This window comes from Lynx rufus, unplaced genomic scaffold (assembly GCF_022079265.1).
Source record: "Lynx rufus isolate CCGP_SWC_20201006 ecotype Redwood Valley unplaced genomic scaffold, mLynRuf1.p SCAF_6, whole genome shotgun sequence".
NCBI classification, from domain to species: domain Eukaryota; kingdom Metazoa; phylum Chordata; class Mammalia; order Carnivora; family Felidae; genus Lynx; species Lynx rufus.
Window position 1 is genome coordinate 92,802,638 of NW_025814878.1, and position 16,339 is coordinate 92,818,976.

Below are 16,339 nucleotides of genomic sequence, written 5' to 3' on the forward strand. Positions count from 1 at the left end.
AATGGACTCAGGTTCTACCTACCATTATCTCTCTCCTGCAGGAACCTCCCACTTGGTCTTTCTGCTTCCCCCTGCCACTTAGAATTGTTATCTCCATAGTGTAGCAAGCAAGCTTCTCAGAGCTCCAGTCTGACCTTCTGGTATAGTGGATTGGTTAAAGACCAAAAACCTTCATGGAGCACCTGGGTGGCTCAGTTGGTTAAGTGTCCGACTTTGGATTAGGTCATGATCTCACGGTTCGTGGGTTCAAGCCCCACATTGGGCTGTGTGCTGACAGTTCAGAGGCTGGAGCCTGCTTTGGATTCTGTGTCTCTCTCTCTTTCTGCCCCTTCCCTGCTCACACACTCTCTCTCTCTCTCAAAAATAAATATTTAAAAAAATCCTTCATAAGACCCACAGGCTGTGCATGAAAGCTGCAGTCTACTGGTCCAGTCTTGTTTGCAGCATGCTTCCCCATGTGCTGTCTCTTTTGTCTCCATGGATATGTCTCATCTTGTCATGCTTCATGGCACATTTTGAAGGGCTTCCTCTTCTGCACTGCGCTTCCTTTAGTGTTCCTTTGAGCTTGTCTCTTCAGAAAGCTTCCCTGACTATCTACTCTTCACCTCCCATAGCATTCCAGTTCTTTCTTAGATCTTAGCTCGGGTTTAATTTTATATATATTAATGAGATGTATTGGTCAAGTAATTTGAGCAGTCAGTTAAAGCATATAAACTACTGGACTGGTAGTTCAATTAGGTGGCAAATGAGTTGAGTTTCTACATTAGCTACACATGAAAAGACAGATTTATGAATATTTTTTGAATTTAGTTGTGTTGAGCTATAAAGTGTGCTGGTGGCAAGAAGAATCCACAGTGGATATTAAAAATATACACTTGATTTAGGTTACTTAGTTACCATGGCTGTACACTTAAGAGTATCTGTGGGAATTTTGGAAAACTTTGAAGAAAATTAATGTAATAGAATAAACTTTGAATCACATTCTTACATTTCAGAAAGAAGAGTGACATCCAAAATGATTTCTCTGTATTTTATTCTCATTTTTAGAGTTTAGAGCACTGAAAGAAAATTGATTACTCTATCCTCCTCACTACTTGAGAAGATCTGTATGTTTAGATTGGCAGAATATTTTATGGCCTGATCAGAATTGGGCTCAGAAGAGATTGTGACCCTTGCACATTTGCTGATTTTATTTCCTTAATTTCCATTTCAATGCTATACATTTTTCCTGGAGCATTATAACTATGAATCATGGAAGGAAATTAAATTGATTCTGTATTCTTCAACCCTACAATTTGGCAGTGAGAATATTTTTTTCCTAAAAAATGACTCATTTACAAAAAGACTTTCTGTGAACGTGGAAAAGACTTTACTGTCAGAAATCTTGCACATGGCTGTAGGGTGGATATTTGGACCTGCTAATAATTGCAAAATGGCAAAATTAGTGTCGAACAGTATTGATCAAAGATCATGTGAAATTTGCACACCCACCTGAAAACACAGAAGCCTGTGTGTTCAGAACAATAAAAACTCAGCGAGCTATATGGAAAGCTTATCATTTTTTCTGTTTCAGGGCATTTTCCTTGTTCAAGTGTACCCTGCTATGAGTCAACCAGTGTTTAGTTCTTGCTCCTCTTGGAAATTGTTGTGTGTTGTAATATTCCTCCCTGTTAACCTTTATTTTCCTGATTTTTAGTCCAAATTTCATTTTTCTGAATTTCATCCAATTTCTTCTGGTGGTTTACCCTGGGATCCCCCAGCTTGGATGTGGTTTTGATTTTTCTTAATTTTGTTACTAATCATGCTTCCTCTAGCTTTTAAAATAATCTTTGAATTTCTTTATATAACTAAGTTTTCTAGAATGCCTCTCACCGTAAGTTAAAAAAAATCCCACATCAACTTGGTTCTCATATTGTGGGAAGCATTTGTTATTTTTTGTATTGCAATTCTTCAAAAGACAAACAGGGCCATTATAAAATACACTGAAGCCTTGTTCACATGTTCACCATTAGATCTATATGAATGTTGCAAAAGGGTTAAATCATGATGATGACTGGATCTGCCATTCCTCATGTGCTTGTGGTGCTACACATTTTGCAGAAGTGTTCTCATGGTTTTGTACAATAGCCATTGAATCTGAAGAACAGAAAAAGAAAAACTCACATTTGAGTTTTTAGCATCTGCCAGGCATTTTCACCTGTGACTCCGTTTGTTTCTTTTCAGAAGTGAAGTGGGCACTGTTATCCTGGTTTGTGGTAAGAAACTGACACTTAGCTAGGCAAAGTTAGTCAAAATCCTGTAGAAAGTAAAGGGAGGAGCAAAAATTCAGCCCAAGGTCTTCCAATTTCAAGATTCATTGTCTTTCCACTTTATTGAGTTGCCTCCCAGGATTTGGGGATATGATCACTCGGCCTGAGGTCACATTATGAGTCAGAGGTGAGCTGGGAACACAGTCTGGGGCATCTCCACATTGCTTTAATCCATTAAAATGTGATGTGTCTTCTCTAACAAATGGATCATATTAATTTACTTCTTCGAAGAAGAGAACAGCTTTTGATCTTCTACAAAAGATTCGTTTTGTAAAAAAAGTAATAAAGCAGATACGACATTTGGCTTAACTTTTGAAAAAATGTGAAAAAAATAATTCATTACAGTGAACTTTGCAGATGACCGGCCATTTTTTTAAATAGCCAATCTCCATGGTAACTTTCTTTTGAGGAATTTTATGAACATTCATGTTCTTTGGGCACTCAGAATTCTAAACAATTTAAAAGCAGCCTGGCAAATATGCTTTTTTGAATCTGATTAATTATCCTAGAATCATAAGATCAGATCTACCATGAAGCTTTTTCTGATAAGAGAGTGTTCCCACTGACTCTATCAACTAACGAATAACTTTCGGCCAGTTATTTAATCTTATGTGCCTCAGATTCCTCATCTGAAAATAAGGATAATACAGCACCTACATTAATTAAAGGGTGATTGTGAGGGTTACATGAATTAAGTGAAGTACTTAATCTGGACTCTGGTGAATTCTGTATAAATCATTGCTATTATTGTTTCTCCCGATTACGGCAGCCTGTTGTAAATCCTATCAGACTGTCCAGAGAAGTGCATACAGGGTTTTGAAGGATCTGGAGGCATCCTAAGTGGCAGCAGTTATAAGTAACCTAACTCTCTTGGGCATGTGCTACCAGTGACAGAGTTGAAATTTAATTCCAGACCTATCTGATTGCAAAGTGGTTGAAGGAAAGAGATTCAGTGGTCACTAGAGTGGTAGAGATAAGAGGCTGAGCAAACGGTGTGAATTGACTTTGTTCTTTCTTCCTGCCATTCTTGGGAACACGAACCACATGGCATGACTAAAACTTGAATTTGCTACCGGTAGTGGCCCAAACATAACCTCGTTCCTTCGGGAAAGGGATTTTTCAGACTTTATGCAGTGTGGATTACATGAAGGTAAATTCTTCCAAAGTTTGATTAACCCAAAATGCCAAATGCTCTGTTCAATGCTGCAAATAAAGAAATGAATTGGACTGGGTTTCCCATATCAAGGGGGCACATAATCCCATGACACTTGAGACAGTGGCCACCCAGAGAGCATATGTTGGGCTTGAAAGCTGCAGGTTGTTTAATATGGAGCGTGGAAAGGTTTGTTACGAGACTCACTGGTGAAGCAAAATGACGAGTGACTCACTCACTGGTGAAGCAAAATGTTTAAGGATTGGGCACAGGGATTCAAGAGAAGAATTTGTTGAGAAATCTTGGAGGAAGCATGATGATACACTCTGATAAACTCTGAAGAACTGAAAGAGTATGAAGGAAAGGATCATGCTTGGTGGTAGGAATTATATAGTCTATCATTTGGAGAGTGAGAGCATTTTACAGAATAAAAAATGTGAGTGAATGTAAAGGGAGAAAACCAATAAGACTGATGTTGCTGAGACAACTATTATTGTTATTAGTATTGTTAGACCTAGCAAAGAATAGTAAAAGGAATATTTGAAAATGGGAGTGGTAAAGCAGGGAATTTTGCTATCTCTAAAATCATAGCTAAAAATGTGCTGACAAGTGAGTGGGTGAATACAAAAAGCAGCCGTAAATAGCCACATGGAAGTGAAGCTTTTGGATTTAACAATGAAGATGTAATTGGAAACACTAATGACATCTGTTTTAATATTGTTGACAACAGAAAGCTATATCCAAACAGTAAGACCCGAGAGAGATGGGATCTGAATAAGAACGTGAACTGTGTTTGCAGGTGCCAGGTGGTCTAAGTCAACGTGACATTGACCTAGGGAAACCTAGACAAATGTTGAGGGCCTGCAAGTTTGTTCTGGAGTTTAATTGCCATGTGCTGAGTGAAGAATGAATAGTTTGCCTTGTTGAAACAGTTGTGCTGTTTTGCCAAAGGCCCGGTTTCTGGAGGGATATGTAAGAAGCAGTGGAGACCAAAGTGACCCTTGCCTCAACAGACAGCCCAGCCTTGGGAGGTGGGGGAGACATGTCACAGCCATGCTCATGGATAACATCAGCAGCTTTCTAAAATGAGCAGTCCAAAGGCTGTTAAAAACTTACTCTGAGGAATAACATTTATCAAGTCTTAATTCCAAGGATTAACTCAAATGACCATTAATCAGGTGGTTTCAAAATGTAGTCCATTTGTATAATCCTCCAATCTTATGTGTTTTTCTCTCGAATATGTTAAATACGTTTCTGTGTGCAAAACATTTTTTTGGGGGGGAGCTGTGAACATTGGCTCTGTTTTTGCAAATCCAAAGCTTCCTTTTAACTGAAGCATTTTTGTTTATTTTTATTAATCTAGAGATATTTGAGACCTTTTCCCTAAAGACTGGAGGATATTAATTCCTTATTCAGCATTTGAAACTTTGTTATTTTTGTTTCTTAAACAGTCACCAAGTGAAGTCTTAAGTGTAAGACATTCCAGACAAGAGTGAATCCTGGATTCCTGTTCTTAGTGAGTATGATGAAATATTAATTATTTTGTGTTTACTTTTCTTTAGGGATATCAAGGAATTGCAGGATCACCAGGTGTCCCAGGATCCCCTGGCATACAAGTATGTGATTCATAGATACACATTGTAGAATTATCGTTTCTAGTGAACCCAAAACATAACTAACCGGATTTTATTTTGTGCTTGATTTAGGGAGTTCAAGGACTACCAGGTTACAAAGGAGAACCAGGGAGAGATGGTGAAAAGGTAAATGCACACAAACAAAAATGTGTCCAGTCACTTTGGTCATTCAAGGAAGACAAAGGATGTTACCTATGACGACTCCCATTCAGTAGTGTTCACCTTGGTGAATTGCAAGATATGTGGGCTCAGAAATTTGTCAGTGGTCATTGGCTAATAAAGCTCACAGCAGGTTTTTGTCACTAGATGAAATTGGTTGTAACTAGATGACTACTGTCAGATGGAACAGGCATTGGCATTGCCCTGATGCCATGTTCTCTCCTTGTGGTTAAACTCTGAGGGGGGGATTACCTTCTTAGAAGGGAGAGAACTATGTGAATGGAATATGTTCCTGTTAGCCACAGATAGCCCAATTCTAGTATGTCCCTCTCCTTAATAGATACCTATCTGGTGCTTCTTTCATAGGTTTATTGAGGATCAAATGAGACAATATAATGTGTGATGTGTGAAAAATATTCAGTATGTTTCCTGGTGCAGGGCCTGCCTGCCTTTCTCTCTTCTCTCTCTCTCTCTCTCTCTCTCTCTCTCTCTCTGCACAAGTGGGGGAGAGGGAGAGATAGAATCCTCAGTAGGCTTCACACTCACCAAGGAGCCTGACGTGGGGCTCGATCTCACGACCTGATCTCATGACCTGAGACGAAATCAAGAGTCGGACACTTACCCAACTGAGCCACCCAGGTGCTCTGGTACAGGGTCTTGCTTAAATAAACAGTTGTTTTTGTACTGTTCTGTTTTGTTCATCCAAGTAGCATGGTTGCAGATGGGATGTAGCATGGGGTAGGTTGGCATATGTCATGGGCATAACATGGGTTGAAACAATCCCAAGGGCAAATAGGAGGTTTAGTGGCCAGAAAAGATGGAATAGGTCAGGGCAGCTTTATAATCTGGGGAGAGTTAAAGGACAGAGCGCAACAGTAGCAGTCAATAAAATTCCTGAAGAAGAAGTGTAAAATCCTCCTGTCTTCTATGTGGCCTCTATGAATCTTTTTAGCCACTGAGAAATCTCTGCCTATCTTAAACAATGGAGGTATATATTAAGAGGTGATAGGGAGCATGTCTTATACTTTCATGCTGTGGCAGTGTTGAGAGGGATAGCCTGACCTCTGCCAGGTGAATGGGGGATTCCACTGAGATCATGAAGATACCTGTTCTGAGGAGTCCATGTGGCAGACACCTCACTTATATTCTGGTTTACAGGATCACTGCTGTTTTTTAACATTGTCACAATTAGTCTGATTTGGGGATGGCAGGGAGGTAATGAAAGTGTGAGTATATGAATGAATATATCTATGGATGAATGCATAAATTTGTCTATTTTTCCCTTGGGTTTTAGAAACCAGATATAAAAAGGAGGGTGTTTTTTATTCATCTTAAAAGAATTGAAATAAAGTGCCTGTTTGAAGGTAGAAGAATAGCAATAATTTGATTAGTCACATCTTTAACTGCTCTGTTGGATGGGGTCATGGTACTGTCTTCAACATAGATGGGCATGAGTTTTACAAAGTCATACATTCTCTTGAATAAAATAAGATGAGTGAAGATGATGTGAAGGTCTCTGTTTTCAGTCCAGTAATAATTCTACTCAAGAGTTGCTTGTTTTCTGAAATTTGTTGTTTGGGTATAAAGTCTGATCTGACACAGTCCCTGTGGGCCTGAGATCACCGTGTGCTGTGCCATCTAAATTTCCTCCTCACATTCCTTGTGGCTTCAGAGTGTTCTTTATCTAGAGTTGCAGTAAATGAATAAGTTAAAGACTTTTCCTTGGTTCTTCCTCTAGAATATAGTTCCTTAATTTTCAGAAATAGGAAGGTTGAAAAATAGACCCTGAGATGACTTTGACTTGTGGTGGTACAGGACATTTTTTCCAGGGATCACTTAGCATCCTCTGAGAGATTGTTCCACACAACACTGTTCTCCATTAGGATATTTTCCCAGAATCATTTCCATTTTGTGGATTTCTTCTGAGAACTCCCATAGTAGGAGTTTCCACTTAAGATAATTAAAACTACATGCACTTTCTTGCTGGCTTTAGCATTGGTTGCTCACATATCAGACAGTGGAGTGTGTATAGATTTTGCAGGCCCCCCCCCACCGATTTATAAAGTTAAAAAGGAGCACTAATTCACCAAATGGTCTTCAATTGGTAACTCATTTTACAATATGTTTTGAAGCTATTCTTTGGAATTTAAGAAAAAGTACTTCAAAACTTCCTCAGCTTTAAGGAGACCCATGTATTTAAATCATAGGGAGAAATATATTTTGTTAAAACTTATATTAAGTTGTGTTGATGGGATGATACATATTTATGGGTTTTTGAGTTGAGTATGAAACTTTCTATGGAAAATTCAATTCTCAACACATGGGAGATAGTAATTTATTTTTTTTAACCTATCTAAACTTGGTACAAACTCATCACTTCATTTTTCTGGATTTAAGAAATAAGTTAATTATATCTAAGGTCTCATTATGGAGTGAATTACACATTTTGCTTAATTTCCTCTTTAGATCATTTAACATTGAAATTGTCCCTTCAAGACTTTACTTTCCCATTGTCCTTAGTGTCCATACAAGAGTACAATGTGATGAATAAGATTTCCTTATTTCAAATCAATCCCTTACTTTCACGACTGCACTTCCAAAGTCAAAAGATTAAGTGGTATTACAGTGATTTATATGGTTAATTATAATTAGGGAGTGCCTATATACATGTGGAGAGAACAGAATAAAGGACCAACTTAGTATATATTAGTGGTTTTACTTCTTACAATGTCTGAAGACAAAAAAAAAAAATGTTTAAAAAATTAAAACAAAGCCAAGAGTGACAGGAGAGGGAGAAATAGAATTGGCTTAGTGAAGTTGCCACTTTTTTCTTCTTTCTCAGAAAAGGAGGGTAATCAAACTGTGTAGCTTTCTGATAACACCACCACCCAAGGCCCAAATACTGGTGTGCTCATGGCCAAGGTTGGAGGGGGGTGAGGGTGGGAGGCTTAAAGCAGTTATGGGTTTATAGACTGGGCTCTGAATTAAGACTGCTTAACTCCCTAGCCATGCTTCTTAATCTATTTAAACCTGGATTTCAAAATCTGGAAAGTGAGTGCTATTGTATTTCTTCATAGTTTTGTTGTGAAGGTTAAATAGGCTATGCATGTACTTGGCCAAAATTAAACACCTATAAATTAGTGATGATAAAGATGATGTCGATGACTGTCTACCCTCTTACTTGTGTATGTGTCTAAATTTTGCCCTCTTTCCTGTTAATATGGATGAACTGTCCATAATGTCCAGTCCTCCTCTTATGTTCTGGATCCTATCTTTCTCCATTACTTTGTGTTATTAGTTAGCCCTTCTCTGCTATGTCACGGTTTTTTCTTTCTTAGTTAATTTTTTACCAATAGCCTAAAGGCTGATCCATCTAAAACCAACCAAACTGAACCCCCTCCTCTACCATATAGTCTCCTTTAGTTACCACCCCATTTCTTCTTTCCATTATAGTAGAAACACCCTAGAAAAGTTTGCCTTTATTCTCTCTGCACTTTCTTACTTCCCTTTCTCCCTTTAATTCACTCTAGTAGGATTTCCACCCCACACTTCTGCTGTGTATTTAGATTAGTATCTACCATCTTTGAAATCCAGTGGTCATTGTTTTCCAATGATCTCTGCTTATCTTGCTATATGTCCCAGCAGCATTTGACACAACAGACTTTTCCCTTCTTCTGGGAACAATTTGTTCTCTTGGCTTCTAAGATAGCACATTTCCCTAGATTTTCTCTTGCCTTCATTGGTTACCTTTTCACTGTTGACTTGTCTTCTATATTCATTCACTAAATGTTGGAGTGTTGCCGACTGAGTTCAGTCCTATGCCCTTCCTCTCCTTCCTTAATGAGTCCATTTACTGTAATATTATTAAATATAAACCTTAATGAATATAAATTTATTTGTTAACTATATAAACATATTTGTGATAAGTATATCAATAGTAATATATTTATGTGATCAGTGTTATAGTTAATAAAGTAAAAATATTAGATATACATGCATACGCATGATGTTTTCTTTTTTTTCTTTATTTAAAAAAATTTTAATGTTTATTTATTTTTGAGAGAGAGCATGAGTGGGGAGGGGAAGAGAGAGAGGGAGACACAGGATCCGAAATAGGCTCCAGGCTTCAGCACAGAGCCCGACATAGGGCTTGAACTCACAAACTGTGAGATCATGACCTGAACTGAAGATGGATGCTCAACTGACTGAGCCACCCAGGTGCCCCACACATTCTGTTTTCTAATAAAATACTTTACTTCATCTGAATATGAAGAAACTGGAATTGTTAAAACCAGGGATTTTCGGAAAAAACTTGTATTTTTTATGGATGGTGTGGTACCACATTTTCCTTCTACATCCTTTTCTTAGAGGCTTTTCTTCCAAAAAAGCAGCACTAATTGTGCCTTCCTTAAATATGCTCTGAAGTCAGGTTTTGTTAAGTGCCTCTTGTGTACATAGGGTGCTGACCTGTGTGTGCCCAGGTGTTTATTACTTCTGTGGATACTTTTACAATGTCTTGATTGTTTTCTGGTCTTGCAGCTTCTTTTCTTTTAAGCCTTTGTAATGGATTCAGCATCTCAGTTTATTAAAAAGAATCATTAATTCCAGGTCCCGCCTCATTTGTTGGCTGCAATGCCTTTTTCTGTCCCATTTTGTTTTTCTCTACTGGCATCCCTTGAGAAACTTGAAACTTACATTTAATTTTTACAGAGTGCTTCATATTTTGTTGGTTCTAAATGCCATTTCTCATCTTCTCTTTGGGTGTACTCTGTGGTCACTAAGAAGCTATGGCAGTGCCTCTGTAGTAGGAGCTTACGAACCTACCTTTTTTCTAGGCCTGACCAGTTCAGTCATGATCTCCAAACCCAAGGGGATTGCCCATTGCTGTATTAAAGAGAGGAAACATTTTAGCAGATTTAAACAATTTCCAGTAAATCATTAGTGCCTGAGCCTCCCATTTGTTTTTATGGGAGAGAACAAAGAACAACCTGAGATATGTAAGGCTTCTGATGTATTGAGTGCTTGAAGGCGTTCATTGTTGTGTGTACACTTTTTCTGTTTTATTTTTAGACCTGTTTTGTATCGATATTATCCATATGCATTTCTTATCACATGAAGTCCTCCCAAAAAGCCCTATGAAGTTACTAGAGTAAGCCGTACTATGCCGATTTTTTTTTTTTATATGAAGTTTATTGACAAATTGGTTTCCATACAACACCCAGTGCGCATCCCAAAAGGTGCCCTCCTCAATACCCATCACCCACCCGCCCCTCCCTCCCACCCCCCATCAACCCTCAGTTTGTTCTCAGTTTTTAACAGTCTCTTATGCTTTGGCTCTCTCCCACTCTAACGTCCTTTTTTTTTTTTTTTTTTTTTCCTTCCCCTCCCCCATTTTATATTAATTGTGAAGTAGGTGATTCCTACTTAACAGCTGGGATGACTGAAGAATGAAGAACTTAAATCATTTGTCTAAAGTTACTTAAGAATCAGGGGGTTGAAATAAAATGTCTTGATTTTAGTCTGTTTTTTTTTTGTTGTTGTTTGTTTTTTGCATTGGCCAGAATAGTTTTGAACCATGTGACTTGTTCATTTTTCACCCTGTTGCCTGCACTGTGAAGAGAATTCCTGAATGCCTGTCAGTAGCCATGCAGATAGGTGGACGGGGGAACTGGATGAAAGAGATTAGATCATACCGATTGTGCCATGAGAGACGACTCCTGTTTCTCCATCTCTCTCAAGTGAAGGGAGATTGTTCACTCTAGATCATAGATTATCAGACTTTTAAGTTGTGAGCTCTTTGCAGTAAAAGACTTTTGGGCATGTAGTTCCATGTACATCTATGAACTATATACCTATGCTACTGAACAAAGCATTATATGCATTAAAAACACATGCATACACTGAGAAGTTTTTGAAGAATGAGGTTTTTAAAATAATAGTTTTCATATTCTCTTAACAATGCACATAAATAATCTTGACTTTGAAAACGATATGATTCTAGATCAGATTATGGGATGGACAAGCTCATCAAAGCCATGTTCATGAATCATGAGAGTTTTGGAAGCAACCTGTGGAATTGGAACCATCTTACTGTAAATCTTGGTATACTCTTAGAATCTACTCTCTTGTAAGCTTGGGTGCAATCAGGACTGTGACTCCTCAAAATAATTATTTTATTAGAATATTTTTGGAAGACTCAAAAGTATTTACCTTATTTTAGAAAATGAAAATATTTTGCATATTCAGCAAATTATCATTAATTAGAAGCACGGCATCAGCTTAGGATACAGTAGTAGAGCTCTGATCTGACAGCATGAAGCCTACTTAGGATTCTCTCTCTCCCTTTTCCTCTGCCCTTCCCCCGCTGGTGCTTGTTCTTTCTCTCTCAAAAAGAAGAAAAAAGTTTCATACTCTAAATCTCTATAAGTTACAGGGGAGTTAACAATTCATGAAAGAAACTATAGGCAGAAGGTTAATCACAGCTATATATTTTACGGGCTGTACTTATCCACTGTAAGAAATCTCTAAATTAGGGACGTTCTGGTTCTTAATATGTTGCTGTGTGTGTTTGTGTGTGTGTGTGTATGTATGTATTAACACTACTGGAATGAACATCTTTGTATATATTTCTCATTTCTCAGTATTTTTTTTCTGAGAATATCCATAGGAAAACATCCTGGAACTGGAATTTATTACAGGATCAAAGGATTAAATGCATAATTAAACTTTGATACAAATTGCCTGTTTAACTTGTAGTAAGTTTGTACCTCCAGGCAAGTGTGTGAAAATATGTTTCCTCACACTCTTTTTCACAATTTATTTATTTAGAGAAAACGCATGCATGGGAGAGAGGGAGAGAGAGAATCCCATGCAGGCTCTGTGCTGTCAGTGCAGAGCCTTATGTATAGGGGCTGGATCTCACATGTATAGGGGCTGAGAGATCATGATCTGGATGAAATCAAGAGTCAGACACTTAATGAACTGAGCCACCCAGGTGCCCCATTTTTCTTCATACTCTTCAAATTCAAACTGAATTTCATTAAGGTTAATTGTCATCAGTACAAGTTATAAATGGTATTGGTCTGATTTGCATTTTTGTATTAGTAATTAAGGTAGAGTACTTTGTCATAGACATTTTGTTACTTCTTTGTAATATACTTTTTAGTCATATCTTTTTTTTTTTTTTGCTTTCTACTGGGCTGTTGATTTTTTTAAAAGCTGATTGTTATTACAGTTCATAAATTGTATGAAAATATTTTTTCCTGGTTTATATTATGTATTTTGACTTGGCTTTTGGAATCTCAGCCACACATAAAATTTAAATATTTATGTAGGTAGAGGTATTTTTTTTCTCTCCTTATGTTTGTGTCTATATAGAAGGATTCCACATTATAACATTTTGAATATATATTTAGACCTTGTTAATTTATATTTTAGTCCTTAAAATTTTGTTGTTTTGAGTAAAGGTAGATGAGCAGTCATATTTTTCCCTCTCTTTTCCTAAATGGATATCCAATGGCCACAACATTTATGGAATATCACTTTTTTCTCCATTTATTTGAAAACTCATCATTATTACTAAATTTCCATTTTCATTTGGGTCTGGTGTTTTTGGCTTTCCATTCTGTTCCATTTATCTGTCTACATCCTCTCCAACACCAAATTGTTCTTAATTGTTGTCACTTCATAATATGATTTAATATTGGCAGTCCTAGTACTTCCTCATTATTCTTCTTCATCAAAATTTTCCTGGCTATACTTGCATGCTTATTTTTTCCAGAAAAGCTCAATATCTTTCCTTCAGTATTTTAGAAATTCCTATTCATGTTTTAATTAGGATTCCTTTGAATTTATAGATTAATTACAGAATCATTGACATAATTTCAATATTGAGTTTTCCTATTTAAGATTATGACTTATTTAATTTTTTATTTTCAATCTTGAAACTTAATAAAATATTAGAGTTTTTCTATAGTGGTCCTAAACATTATTCAGGTTTATATCTTAGAATTGTTATGTCCTTTGTTTCTATTATAAATGGAGCCTTTTCTTTAATATACTTTCATTTTGGTTAGTATTTATATATAAAAACCTTTTTATATATTACCTTTTTAAAGCAGCAATTAACTGAATTAGTTATTTAGGGTATCAGGTATATTGGTGTATTAGATGTATAATCATACCTAACGATGATTTGTTTTCTTCTAGTTTTTAATCTCGCTTTGTTCTGTATTTTGTCTAAATTCAGTGGCTAGTCACAACTGGCTAGAAAAACATTAAAAATGGTGATGCTGGGTGACTGTTTTTCTTAAAGTTTCAAACAGTTGTGGAGTCTTTTATGGTTTAGGGCTTCTTTGGCAGTACAACTCTCTCAACAGCAGATGAATATTTCTAATTTTCTATCTTTGGCTTTTGATTCCAGCCAACAGCAGCATCCACAGTCCTTGCTTTAGTCATGGCCCTCTCTGCATTAATTAATTAACTACTGATAATTAATGATAGATGACTTGAATTTATCAGACATCCATTACACTCTTAGGCTTTTTTTTTTTTTCCTCTTGAGCCATTCTGTCCAGCCTGAAGGAATTTATTGGACCCACTTTCACTGATTCAGAGCATTTAAGAGTAGTGTTTATGGCCACCCCCTTGATTTGATTCTTCACAGAGGCTATTTTAATTGAACTTCTTTTAAAGGTCCTCTCCAGTTTCAATTTTTACCTATTAGCGATGAGAACAAAGTTGTATCTTACAATCTCCATGTTTTTGGACTTGGTCTATTGCTTTTCATTACTGCTTGCAAATTGGCTGATTCTTTTCTGAGCTTCTTTCTTTTACAGGGTCTTTCAAGTATAGCCAATACCAGTCACTTCATGTTACTAACATTCTGTTTTCTTAATTCTTTGCCTCTAGCTCTAAGTTAATTTGATGTATTATTTACCTTTGCAAGTATTGCAACATTTTTATCAAATATTTACCATTATATTAAACGAATTGCCATTTTCTAAACATAAACTAATTTTTTTCATTACTCAAAGCCAATGCCATATATATTATTTAATATTGTTTTGGCAGACTCCTTTTCCTACTCTACCAAGTTTTGTATTAATTAGCTTAGATTACAGTAGCAGATGACCAAACAAGAGCATTTATTTGTCTTTTGCATTACGTGCCCATTGTGGATATTTTGGCTTAACTTTACCACTTCTTTGCAACCACTTATATTAAACCATGGGTATAACTTAGGTGAACAATATGGGTTTGAACTGCATATATGCACTTAAACATGGATTTCTTTTTCAGTAAATATCGTATAATATTATAAACATATTTCCTCTTATTTTCTTCATGGTTTCTTTTTTCTAGTTTACTTCATTTTAAGAATTCAGTATATAATACGCATACAAAATATGCATTAATCGATTGTTTATGTTATTTGTAAGGCTCCTGGTTAACAGTAGGCTATTAGTAGTTAAATTTTCAGAGTCAGAACTTATGTGTGGATTTTCAACCGCATGGGAGTTGGTCCCCCAGCCTCTGCATTGTTCAGAGGTTAACTGCAGTGTGGATGGGTAACACTTTGTGTTCAGTATTTTGTAGATTGTGTCAATATTCCTCAACCATTTCCTCACTACATTTCTCTCCTCTCTCTCCTCTCCCCTCTTAACTGCTATGTGTTAACATGTATGCTTTGCCTTTTTATTTTACTTAAAAACTCTTGCTTGTACATGTGAGGGTAGCTTTGTCCAGATTTTCAATTTTTCCATCCAAATGTCGGTGCATGCTGCTGGTCTTTTCATTTCATCTGAGATTTGTTTGTTATCTCTGGTAAATTAAAGTTTGAAGAATATGTCTTCTATAACCTGTAACCAGAGAATGGAAGTCTTAGTTGGGACTTTGTCCAGTCTTAATAGGGAATCCTAATTTTCCCCCTTTCTTCTGTATTTTTATCAAGTATTTATTATCCCCCTAAATTCCATTTTATCAAGAGTGTAACTTAGTCTATCCTGACCATCAAGGAGTTGTCTCAGCTCAGTCAAGAGCTAGCTCAGGTAGTCTTTAATCTTTTCTCTCTATAGAAACGGTTACTATTCCTACCTGCCCCAAGCATAAAGGAAAAAAAAAATTTTCCAAAAGGTAGTTTTGGTTCTTGAATTAGGAGTCTACATATATATGGTAGGGGAAAGAAATACCCAAATACCCAGTTTTCTTGTTGTTTCTCTTGGTTTCCCCCTAAATTTATTTTTTTCTTTTATTCCTTGGTTAAATTGTTGGATTTTAGGACTAATAAGCTCTGGAATGTGTGGACTTTTAGTGGATCTTCTCTCTCTGTCTCTCTCTCTCTCTCTCACTCTGTCTCTGTCTCTCACACACACTCAGATTGTTTTTAATCTTTACTGGAAATTTAAGTAGTCAAGGGAAAGCTATTACCCATGAGAAAACATTCTTTACAAGCCAAAAAAAAAGTATTCCTGTTTAGACCAGAAACAGACCCTGAAATGCAGTGATGTAAATGAGAAAGAAGTTTATTTTTCTCATGTAGTCAGTTTATGTACTTATTCAAGGACTCAAGTTTTTCCTTCTTATTGGTCTAGTCTCCTTGAGAATGTTGTTCTCTTCTACACAGTCAACGCTGTATCACTGGTCACTGTCTTACCTGCATTGTAATCTGATGGGAAGGGAGAAAGAGAAGTCATAACAATAACTTTATTTTTAAAATTTTTTTTTCAACGTTTATTTATTTTTGGGACAGAGAGAGACAGAGCATGAACGGGGGAGGGTCAGAGAGAGAGGGAGACACAGAATCGGAAACAGGCTCCAGGCTCTGAGCCATCAACCCAGAGCCCGACGCGGGGCTCGAACTCACGGACCGCGAGATCGTGACCTGGCTGAAGTCGGACACCCAACCGACTGCGCCACCCAGGCGCCCCTATTTTTAATCAATTATGTGGAAGTTGCATGTCATAGTCCCCCACACATTCTGCTAGCAAGAACTTAGTTATGTGGCCATTCCTAACTGCAAAGAAGACTGGGAAATATAGTCACTAGTTAGGAAGCTATGTGCCCAGATAAAAATCTTCTCTTGG

At 36.9% G+C, this 16,339-nt stretch overlaps 1 protein-coding gene across 1 annotated transcript in view; it reads left to right on the forward strand.

Moving 5' to 3' along the window:
* COL21A1 (collagen type XXI alpha 1 chain) overlaps window positions 1-16,339 on the forward strand; it is a 174,616-nt gene that overhangs the window by 92,618 nt on the left and 65,659 nt on the right. The window contains exons 11-12 of the mRNA XM_047102772.1: window positions 5,025-5,078; window positions 5,169-5,222. Coding sequence (XP_046958728.1) covers window positions 5,025-5,078; window positions 5,169-5,222 — 108 coding nt within the window. The remainder of the gene's footprint in view (window positions 1-5,024; window positions 5,079-5,168; window positions 5,223-16,339) is intronic.